This window comes from Culex quinquefasciatus, chromosome 2 (assembly GCF_015732765.1).
Source record: "Culex quinquefasciatus strain JHB chromosome 2, VPISU_Cqui_1.0_pri_paternal, whole genome shotgun sequence".
NCBI classification, from domain to species: domain Eukaryota; kingdom Metazoa; phylum Arthropoda; class Insecta; order Diptera; family Culicidae; genus Culex; species Culex quinquefasciatus.
The window spans coordinates 112301540-112313618 of NC_051862.1; the positions used below are offsets into that span (position 1 = coordinate 112301540).

At 35.2% G+C, this 12079-nt stretch overlaps 1 protein-coding gene across 4 annotated transcripts in view; it reads right to left on the reverse strand.

The window, feature by feature from the left end:
• Positions 1-12079, reverse strand: part of LOC6039992 (integrator complex subunit 3 homolog) — a 254482-nt gene that overhangs the window by 101624 nt on the left and 140779 nt on the right. For 3 of the 4 annotated variants that reach the window (XM_038251677.1, XM_038251676.1, XM_038251680.1), the window contains one exon: positions 8733-8877. The exons of the other annotated variant lie outside the window; for it this stretch is intronic. In XM_038251677.1, the coding sequence (XP_038107605.1) occupies positions 8733-8877 (145 nt within the window). The remainder of the gene's footprint in view (positions 1-8732; positions 8878-12079) is intronic. 4 annotated transcript variants of the gene reach the window in all.

A 12079-nucleotide genomic window follows, 5' to 3' on the forward strand; every position in this document is an offset into this window, starting at 1 on the left:
CATTTTGTGAAATTTGTTAGCTGTAAAAACGACACAGTTTTATATTTTTAATTCTCAAATTTATTAAATTTAATTTTTCTAAATTTTCTCAAACATTTTTTTCCCTAAAAGAGCACTTAGCTAGCAAAATCTAAACGTAGAAATATGTACCCTCCCTGCAAAGGCTTATGAATTGATCTCAGTTGAAAGGTTCTCCAAATCTCTGAATTTCAAATGTAACATCCTGGAACATAACTGCTAAATTCTAATAAAAACAAAAGATGAATTGAATTGAATTTATCTAAATAATTCATTGACAGTTTTTGTTATACCATGGTGTCATATCGGAAAAGTGTACGGATTTTTGCTCAGAAAGAGTTGGTAGCCTTATAATCCAGCCAATCAATCAATACAATCAAAAAAATAATATTTAATTGCTTTATTTTCATTTAATGCTCACATTCATGTTTCAGTATTGATAGTACAGTTTTCCGTCTTGCTGACCAGATGTTTGCACGATAAAAAGTGATTCGACAGCGATAGCACGGTGACATTTTGAACATCTGAAATAGAGAATTGTAAATTTTTGTTCTTTTCGGGTTCAAATGATACTAGGGGAAATCTACCCTTTCCAATCAAACACCTATCTTCGTCATATGGAGAGTTTGATGCTCGATTAAAGCTCCAAAAATACTATTTGGGCTATAAACTTACCAGCAACAGCACCGCCTCGAGTAAGCACGCAAATGTATGCCACTTACTGGCCAAAAAGATCACATTTAATGCACTTTTGATCATAATTTGTATTTTGCGAGACCACTTCTCATCATTTTGTTGGCACACACAGTGACACACACGAGAATCCCTCAAACGCTTAATGAATATCGCCAAAATTAACTTTTCACTTTCGCTTACTTTTTCACGGCGCTTAAGATATGAAATTGCTTCCAACTATCGGCAACATGTTCTTTTGACCGTTACTTAGTCACTCACTTGAAGAATAATCCCGAAAAATGTAATAAATTAGCAAGCGCCATCAAAAAAACAAACGCGCCAAGTCGTTTGACGTTTCAATTTTCACTTTGCATTCAAATCGAAGGCTGAAGAAAACCGAGCGAGAGACGAAGGCAAAAAAGAACAAAGGCTGGCCGTCAACACCACCAGCAGCACAGCCAGCGATGCCAGGAAACTTTCCCTATAAATGCCACTTTTCGTGAGTGTTCGTTTGAACTGTCAGCGCAAATGGCAACACTCGACAGAGTGTTGGAAGAAAAAGAACTAAGCCGATATTAGAAAAATGGGCGTGGCCCAATGCATTCGCCTCGATTAGAATACCCTTGGGAATTTTTTTTTTGTTAAATGCTTGGTAAAGAAATAGAATAACTTTTAGTGAAAGTGAAAATAAACAGAAATGATCACAAAAACTTGCTCTACTCGTTGGTGTACTTGGTTTTAGTAAAATTCAAGGGAGACTCTAGATTATCCAGCATCATTCAAACACGACCGCTTATTAGGATTAAAATGGGTAGATTTCCCCTATTTACCTTTTGAGCAGTTGACCATAACAATGTTTGCCGCACACCGCAATTCGTTCCTTTCGGGTAAGAAACATAAGTTTTGATGCGTTGTAATGATCGATTTGCGCCGTCGTCTCCGGCTCGACCGCTGGAAGGAACGCTTCGGACGTCAACGCTGGAAGACCCTGGAAAGAAATTTTCTGGATTATTGTTTATGAAAAAGCAGACAACCATACCGTTTTACCAGTTTTAACATCCTCCAAGAAAGGTGGCTGGACCAAAGCTTCCACTTTCAACCGCTCGATAATCTGTTGAGAAGAAACGTATAACGATTTGCTTTAAAAAATCCAGAACTAATCTTTCGAACAAACAACGAATGCTTACTTAAGCTGAAATCACTTCCACCTGCACATGAAACTCACTAAGCAAATTAAACACTTGCACTTCCTCTGTACTCAACGATTCAACCACGAATTCTTCCACAACTTCCACGCCGTCTTTGAAGTCGCTTTCGTCCGCCATATTGATCTGAGCAGCGAAAAAATTTCACAAGTACACTGTTAAATGTGGCTACACGCTGGAACAAAGAAACGCGCAAATGGCAAACCAGATTGTTAAACCAATAAAAATCATGGTAGCGTCGATAAACTATGTTTATTAAATTGGTAGATATGGTTAGTTGCCTTAATAAAACATGATAGTTATTGCTGAGAAACCTGTTCGTTGATTCAAGCTTACACAATTTCTGTGCGTGTTTGTACCAACCCGGAATTACGTCGTCGGAAAATCCGCCGGCATCCGAACCATTCCGGAAAAAACGGAAAGGGAATCGACGTAACACCTTATAATGTGGCCCTCTTGACCTTGCGGTTTCGTCAACGGATCCACAGGTGTGTATCGTTCTTTTTGCGACAAGACTCCGCCTCCCGGGTCTCCTAAGTGTGAAGGTATGGCACGGGGAGAGGGCACCGAATACCTATATTTACACTTAGAATTTTTTGAGTCCGCCTCGAGGATTCGAACCAGCGTCCTCTGGATTGTGAGTCCAGCGCGCGATCCGATTGATCCATACAGGCAGACAACCATTCCACTATTAACAAATCCGAACCATTCCACTATTAACCCTCTACAACCTAACCCCGCCTCTAGACGGGCTTCAATCTAAAAAATCGCCAAAAATCAATTTTCCAACCGATTTTTGATCTTTAAAAAGCATTGGAAAGAAGAACTCTTAAAATTTCAGAAAATTTCAGGGTTGGGAGTTTAACTTGTTTTATGTGACTTAGCCAGTGTTTTTAAAAGTGTCATTTTTTTAAGGGTCAACTTTGGCTGTGTTTTTTACTAACATTTCCTATACTTTCAGTAAAAAGAAGTATGCAGTAATTTTTGTAGTGTCCCAGACTATGCCTCTACGCATTTTTTCGCAATTTAAATGATGATGGTGCCATTCTATAGCAGAAAATGTAAAAAACATGCAAAAAATTGAAAAAGTTACTGTAAAAACATGAAAAAATTAGATAGGCAAAATGTATTTATATTAGATGGTAGAATAGGCCAAATACTACCAAAAACAAACATAAACTAAACAAGATAAATGCAAATTAAAATACTAAAAATAAAACAAGAAAAACATAAAACAAGAGAAGTAAAGTTTTTCGTAGAACAAAAGTTGCTCAAAATGACCTCCTGAACATAGGAAAAATAAATATTTTCGGAAAAAAAATTTGGGCAGTAGAGGGTTAACAAATCAACCTAGCATAGAGCATAAAATTTCAGATCTTTTGATACCCAAACATCTAGGTTTTTTTTTTTTTAAACCCACGTTTTTAAATACCTGGGCAAAAAGTAAGTTTGATCCACGAGAACAAAAATTACGAAAGTCCATACATTTTTGGCAGGTTGCTCAAACGAAACCATAACAACGTTTTTGCCTAGGTATTTAAAAACGTGGGTTTTATAGAAAACCTAGATGTTTGGGTATCAAAAGATCGGAAATTTTATGCTCTTTCCGATGCCACATAGGGTGACTTCTCAAGTAACCACCCAGCACTAAAAGAAATCATAAATTGGCTTCTAAACAGCATAGAAAATGAAGCTGAAATAGTGCTCATTTTATGCTGCCACTGGCAACACTGCAACACAATATTTCATCAAACTGGCAACACGGTTTTGTTTCGTGTACGAGCGAAAGAGACAGCACCAAGAAATTAAACGAAATATATTTCCTACTCTTTCATCCATTCAACCAAAATAAATCGAGCCAGGAGCAGACAGCTTGGAAGAGATATCTTTGGGTGAAGAAATTGTTTGCTGTTTTCATCATGTTGGTAAGCTTTTTCATGATTTCATCATTTTAAAATATATTCTAATTAAAGAAAGAAACATGTTTCAGGGTATCAATTGACTTAACTTAACTGCATGTTCCTGTCAACTTTTACTGTTCTGGAGGCCTTCGCGACCAGATGGATATTTACGGAAATGGAGGAAAGCAGAGTTTTCATTTCGTCAAAGCTGAAACATTCTTTTTCGTAAATCCAGTGAACACAGTGAACATAGCATGGACCTTGCCCGGTAAGCTTGTGGATAGTAACAAAAAAAAAAAGACTAAAAGGAACATCTCAAGGAACGTCTCCCAACTCTCTGGCATGTGTGTTCTGGAGGCTGTGAAATTATTATCTTTAAAGCTTCAATAATTCCTTAAAAGGAAATCTTTTTTCCACTGGGATTTCACCTTAGTATTAGCAGTAGTTATTCTTCATTGCCCACCAATATTAGCATTTCTTTGTAAAACAATGTTCTCAGCATAAATTTAGTTTGCTTTCGTCCTTTACATTAACATTTGTTAGCTGAGCATTTAAGGAGACCACTACCAGGGGGCTCAATTATGAGCTTTTTGGTGTGGGGGTGTGATGGAGGGTCCTTAAAAAAAAAAAAAAAAAAGTGTTTTTTCCTCAATGTAACCGAAACTTCGTAGTGGCTGAGTGGAATATATATGTTTATATTTTAGAGCATGAGAAATCAGCATTGAGGTGGAGCATTTAACTCAACAACGAAACAGTTTTATAGGTCTGAAATCATACTAGGAAACTCATCCCTCATTTAGCCGTGAGGACACAGTCACAGGAATCATCAGGACCATATCAACATCCAGCATCAAATCGTCAACATCGCAAGTTTAAGCAAATTAATTCAACTTTCCCACTCGGTCAGCTGCGTCGGCAAAGTAGTAAACAACCCGAAAATAGATTTGAGAGAAGCAGAAAAGAGAGAAAAAGAGACAACAACATTTTTTCCTCTCCATTTTTTTGACATTTTGCAGGGTTGGATCAACAACAGTAGGGGCCTAGCTGGAAATCAGAAATATAAAGTCCAAACTCAGCTGCAAATCTGCTGGAAATGCGCTGTTAGTGCAGATGAGCAGTTCTCTAGGATTTCGGTCATTCGATTTTTTTTGTATTTTTTAATCCGACTGAAACTTTTTTGGTGCCTTCGGTATGCCCAAAGAAGCCATTTTGCATCATTAGTTTGTCCATAAAATTTTCCATACAAATTTGGCAGCTGTCCATACAAAATGATGTATGAAAATTCAAAAATCTGTATCTTTTGAAGGAATTTTTGATCGATTTGGTGTCTTCGGCAAAGTTGTAGGTATGGGTACGGACTACACTGGAAAAAAATACGGTAAAAAAATTTGGTGATTTTTTATTTAACTTTTTACACTAAAACTTGATTTGCAAAAAACACTATTTTTAATTTTTTTATTTTTTGATATGTTTTAGAGGACATAAAATGCCAACTTTTCAGGTTGTGCAAAAATCATTGACCGAGTTATGAATTTTTAATCAATACTGATTTTTCAAAAATCGAAATTTGGTCGCAAAAATTTTTCAACTTCATTTTTAGATGTAAAATTGAATTTGCAATCAAAAAGTACATTAGTGAAATTTTGATAAAGTGCACCGTTTTCAAGTTATAGCCATTTTTATGTAACTTTTTTCAAAATAGTCGCAGTTTTTCATTTTTTAAAATTAGTGCACATGTTTGTCTACTTTTGAAAAAAATATGTTTGAAAAGCTGAGAAAATTCTCTATATTTTGCTTCATCGGACTTTGTTGATACGACCTTTAGTTGCTGAGATATTGACATGCAAAGGTTTAAAAACAGGAAAATTTATGTTTTCTAAGTCTCACCCAAACAGCCCACCATTTTTCAATGTCGATATCTCAGCAACTAATGGTCCGATTTTCAATGTTAATATATGAAACATTTGTGAAATTTTCCGATCTTTTCGAAAACAATTTTCAAATCAAGACTAACATTTCAAAAAGGCCAAACATTGAATATTACGCCCTTTTAAAATGTTAGTCTAGATTTGAAAATTTTGAAAATATTGTTTTCGAAAAGATCGGAAAATTTCACAAATGTTTCATATATTAACATTGAAAATCGGACCATTAGTTGCTGAGATATCGACATTGAAAAATGGTGGGCTGTTTGGGTGAGACTTAGAAAACATCAATTTTCCTGTTTTTAAACCTTTGCATGGCAATATCTCAGCAACTAAAGGTCGTATCAACAAAGTCCGATGAAGCGAAATATAGAAAATTTTCTCAGCTTTTCAAAAATATTTTTTTCAAAAGTGAACAAACATGTGCACTAATTTAAAAAAATGAAAAACTGCGACTATTTTGAAAAAAGTTACATAAAAATGGCTATAACTTGAAAACGGTGCACTTTATCAAAATTTCACTAAAGTACTTTTTGATTGCAAATTCAATTTTACATCTAAAAATGAAGTTGAAAAATTTTTGCGACCAAAATTTCGATTTTTTGAAAAAATCAGTATTGATTAAAAAATTCATAACTCGGTCAATGATTTTTTGCACAACCTGGAAATTTCTGAAAAGTTGACATTTTATGTTCTCTAAAACATATCAAAAAATAAAAAAAATTAAAAACAGTGTTTTTTTGCAAATCAAGTTTTAGTGTTAAAAAGTTAAATAAAAAAATCACCAAATTTTTTTTACCGTGTATTATTTTTTTCCAGTGTAGTCCGTATTCATACCTACAACTTTGCCGAAGACACCAAATCGATCAAAAAATTCCTTCAAAAGATACAGATTTTTGAATTTTCATACATCATTTTTGTATGGACAGCTGCCAAATTTGTATGGAAAATTTTATGGACAAACTAATGATGCAAAATGGCTTCTTTGGGCATACCGAAGGCACCAAAAAAGTTTCAGTCGGATTAAAAAATACAAAAATTAAAATTAAAGAAAAAAGACCGATTTCGTAGAGAATTGCTCAGATACGAAAACTGATTAGCTTTTGCTCGCAGCTCTTAAAGCGCTGGTAGTGCTAAACAGTGACACGATTTAGTGCTGTTTGATTACTTGGGTTGTAAATCGAGTATCGGTTTGGATGCCGGCGGATTTTCCGACGACGTAATTCCGGGTTGGTACGAAATTCCAACGAAAAATCTATTCTATCGATACAAAGACCCCCGGTGTTATACCAACTCCAAAATGCTTGTTTAGCAATTCTGTGGGAATATATTGACATTTGGTTAAATTAAAAGTTTAAAAAATTAAGTTTAGATAAGTTTTACATACACCAAACCGGCGGTCGCATGATTTTGATGCATGGCAGCATGAAAGTATATCAGAATCTGCATGAAAACTGCCCTCATGCATTTTTTGCGATATAGGGGTATGACATTTTTGCCCGTTACCTACAATTATCGACATTACCGACGGCAGATTGATTGTATTGCAGAAAAAAACCTTAACAGAACGAGGATTGAACCATCAACTTCTAGGTTACTGATCCGACACGCTACCACCGCGCCATGGACGCTTGAAGAATTGTGAGGGATATAATGTTCTCTCTAGATTGTTGCTCGGGGACGCGCCAGCATTCTATGTGTTGGTGAGAACTGCAGATCGCTGACGTGTTTACACGCGGGCAAAAATGATCTATGGGCTTGCTGCAAAAAATGTAATAAAATATAACATTTTCTGCAGCAAATTCACTGTTGCAGATTTTGAGATATATTTTTCGTTCGGGTGTAGACTTTCCAGAATTATATAAACTTTTATACTAAGTAGTTAGTAAATTTCATATTCAATCCAAATTATTTTTTTAATCAGTCAAAGATGCCTATTTGGAGTTATGAGACTGGATTTATGGTGATTTGTCAACAAATAACTTTATTTATGTTAATTTTTCGAAAGGTGTACAAACTTTTTTGCACCTTTTTTGATTTTTGTAATAGTAGTTGTTATATAATTTTTTATGGAAATCATCTTTTCATGAGCTTTTTGTGGCAAAATGTTCGGCATGAGTTTCTGAACAAAACGCAGTACTTGGTTTCTGACAAACTTTCAATTGTTTACATGTTTCATCACAAAATGTGCATAGTGCCCAAGTGTAAATACTTTTTTTACATATATGTATACACAGCTAAAAAAGTAGTAATCCAGCTGCGTGTAGAAGGCCTGGGTGTAAAATAAATATTGCATTATTTTATACAATTTTATGTGATTTTACACACTGAAATATCTGGAGCAACATTTGAAAAGGGCGCATAAGCATTTTTACAGCTGCAACTATTTCGCAAATTCCGAGCCAACAGGTAAATTTTTCACAAAACTCAATGTGTTGAACAATAGCTGACCTTCCCAGCTTCCTTCCAACGTTGCGGGTTTTGTTAAATAGTTATCTGTTGTCTCGGAATTTGCAAAATAGTTCTAGCTGTCAAAATGCTTATGCGCCCTTTTCAAATGTTGCTCCAGATATGTAGCCCATCAGTATGAGAAACCTACTTAACCGAAGTAGGTTTCTCATACTGATGGGCTACATATTTCAACCTACTTAACCGAATGCGAATGACCAAGAAGGTTAAAGCTGCCAGAAATAAATGAATTAACAACAACAACTTAACCGAAATGTCAAGCTCATATATGCGTTTATCCTTCCAGCTTTACATCGGTCTGATGGCCGAGCGGGCTAAGGCGCCAGTCCTTACCATTGGTGCTGGGTTTGAATCCCGTCGGTTGCAACTTTTTTTTGTGTTTGCAATAATTTTACATGCAGTGTGTAATATTAGGTGTTTATTTTGACGAAGGTGATGTGCATGCTTTTGCATGCGATTTTACCATCGGATTTTTTGCTGTGATACTGTATTAATACAGCATATTGCAATCCGTTAGGATTTAAAGGTTTTATAAATACCTGTTCGGAAGATGGAGAACAATTCTGAGACGGCGATGACTTCAATGGACGTTTTCTCTTGTTAGGCGAATTTTGTGGATATTTTGACATAAGAAGATTAGCAATGATTTCAGACAGCTTGCCTTCATATTCCTCACACCAGCAACTAAAAAATATCACTAAATTAGGCTTAAACTTTGATGCATTTTAACAAATAGGCTATCATTTCATAAGGTATATTATGCACGCCGAAGTGCGCATCTCGTCTGTTGCGCCGAACAATAATGAAAGGATTTATCGTAAACGTGCAATAAGCCAGTGGCGCAACCAGCCCGGAAGCATTTTGACAGCTCCCATACAACCTGAGCGTACCCGTTTTTCGTGGGCCCAGTTGGCCTGAGATGGCGGCCTTCGATATTATCTAGCCAAACATTTGATAATGGCGTATAGATTAAATTAATATAGGCTTTGCCTAGTTTCGGTTTGAAACGACAAAATAAACATTTTTTTATCAATTAAATGTGGGTAATTCCATCTGAAGCGGAACAGCATTTGAAAATTACCCTCTCCGATCCTGCTCAAATTTGGCAGGGCTGTTGATACTATCAAAACATGCAAGAATCCCGAATTTCCTCAAATCGAACCACTCCCTCCATTTTTGTACCTCCCCAAAAAATCGACTTTTTGGCGATTTTTGAGCTAAACATTTTCTGCAGCAAATGCAATATTGCAGATTTTGAGATATATTTTTCCTTTGGGTGTAAGAATGCTATAAGAATCCATGAAACTTGATTGGAATCTGTGAATCTTAGAACAGGAAATGCAATATTGAATGCAAAATGAATTCAAGGACACTTACTGGTTGCATAATTGTTAGGCGAATATTGAACTTTCAACACGACCAGAATTCACCACAAAAAGCTTGGTAAACCGAATTGGAAAGCTTCCAAAATGAAACCAAGAACATACGAAGAATTAAGGACTATAAATAGATTTGACCGGCCGCATCACTTACCTGGCTTCACATCCATCTTACTAACACCCTCAAACCTCACGTGATACTTTGTCGAAGACGCAGCCTTTTTAGCGGTCTTCATCACTCAAGTATCGGACTAAAATTCCTATCCACTTCCCTGTGTCTTACCACTGGTCGTGGCCAGCGCTGCGATTGGCTAGCATGATAGGGATATTTGAAAGTTGCGAAGTGGTGATGATTGGTTCCTATTCTTCATCTGTGGTCCACGGAGCAATTCTTGGAGGTCCTGGTCAATAACAGAGTAGCAACTACGGGTAGACACCAATGCTATGCTATGCTATTTTTGAGCGAAACCCCTATTTTCAAACGGCGATAGCTCAGGAACCACAAATCTTTCTCATTGCCGAGATCAAAATTTTGATTAATTTATTTTTTCTACCTATATTGCGCAATTGAAAACTTTCAACGGCCGTATCACAAAACACCCCAACTTATTTTTTTTATTTGACCTCAACATCGTGTTCCCCGGCCAATTTTACATAAGAATCACTTATCGACAGAAAGGAATATGTTTCGTTCCAGAGATATCGAATTTTAAAGTTTTGAGAATTTGAGATTACCTACATTAGCTTAATTCGCCGCATCTGCTATAAGCACTCAGCCCGAGCAGGGGTAAATAACACGGGAATACCAAATTTTGGTATTACTTGGGCAAATAACAGGAACCAAAATGCCCTTGGTTGCCCAGTAATAGATGGTAAAATACCATGAAATCATACCAAAGTCTTGTATGTGGAATGGCACAAAAATACCAAACCATGTTATTCCAAGGGCAAAATAATACCTCAAAATAAAACCATTTCAATACCAAGTTGAGGCCTTCTGGATTTTTGAGCATTGCTTGAATACCAAAACTATTGCCATGGTTTTATTTTTAGTTATTCCCGCGCCCTTGGAAAATCAGATTTTGGTATTCCTGTGGTCTTCCACATACATGATTTTGGTATGATTTCATAGTATTTTACCATCTATTACTGGGCAACCAAGAGCACATTTTGGACGCTGGTATTTGCACAAGTAATACCAAAACTTGGTATTTTCATACCATTTTAAAGTACAGCAGTTGCAGTTAGTGAAAAATCGGAAATGATCCATATGCAATAGCCAAATCTACTCACTTGATGATTCCATGTTGTTCTTAGTGATATTTTTCACCACATCGAATGCATTTGTCATTGATGAACGGACTGTGCTTGAAGTTCTTTATTAAGATTCTGAAAAATAACTAGATTGAAAAATAAGTGTTATTAAAATAAAACTGGATTGAAATTCACCAAAATTCAATAATCTGTCGATTAACTCGTTTTTCAAAGTATTTGGGTATCCCAACTTAAAGAAATTTCAACGCTTTAAAAAAAATCTTAGTGGGTATATAAAAAAATTAAAATCAGCTTTAACATTTTTGGGTTTCAAGTCATTTTAGCGCAAAATTAATTATCTCGTCAAAATTTATAAAAAAAATTCCATACTTTCAGAGGAATTTGATGAAACCTTTCAATACCAAAATAATACCAAAATGTGCCATTGACTTAGAAATTTTTCCACAATTTCAAGTCATTTCTTTAGGGGGTATATCAAAAATGTTTAAAATCATGTTTGAAATTTCCAGTTTTCAATTAAACCATTCGCTTTGAGACATCATTTTAGTGCAAAATTAATTATTTTCTCAAAATTGGTCAAAATTTTCCCATAGTTTCAGAGGAATTTGATAAAACACTTTAATACCAAAATAATAACAAAATGTACCATCCTGACTTAGAAATTTGTTCACAATTTCAAATCATTTCTTTAGGAGATATATCAAAAATTTTCAAAATCAAGTTTGAAATTTCCGGTTTTCAATTAAACCATTCGCTTTGAGACATCATTTTAGCGCAAAATTAATTATTTTCTTAAAATTGGTCAAAATTTTCCCATAGTTTCAGAGGAATTTGATAAAATACTTTAATACCAAAATAATACAAAAATGTGCCATCCTGACCTAGAAAATTTTCCACAATTTCAAGTAATTTCTTTAGGAGGTATATCAAAAATATTTAAAATCAAGTTTGAAATTTCTGGTTTTCAATGAAAGCATTCGCTTTGAGACATCATTTTAGCGCAAAATTAATTATTTTGTCAAAATTGGTCAAAGTTTTCCCATAGTATCAGAGGAATTTGATAAAATACTGTAATACAAAGGAATACCAATATGTGGTGTTCGACCATTGACAAATTCTGCAATTTTGCAATATTAAAACAATACCTATGATAGCACATTTTGCTCTTGCATAATCCTTAAGACAAATTTAAAGGGAGTAATACCAAAATTTGGTATTAATACCCGAGAAAG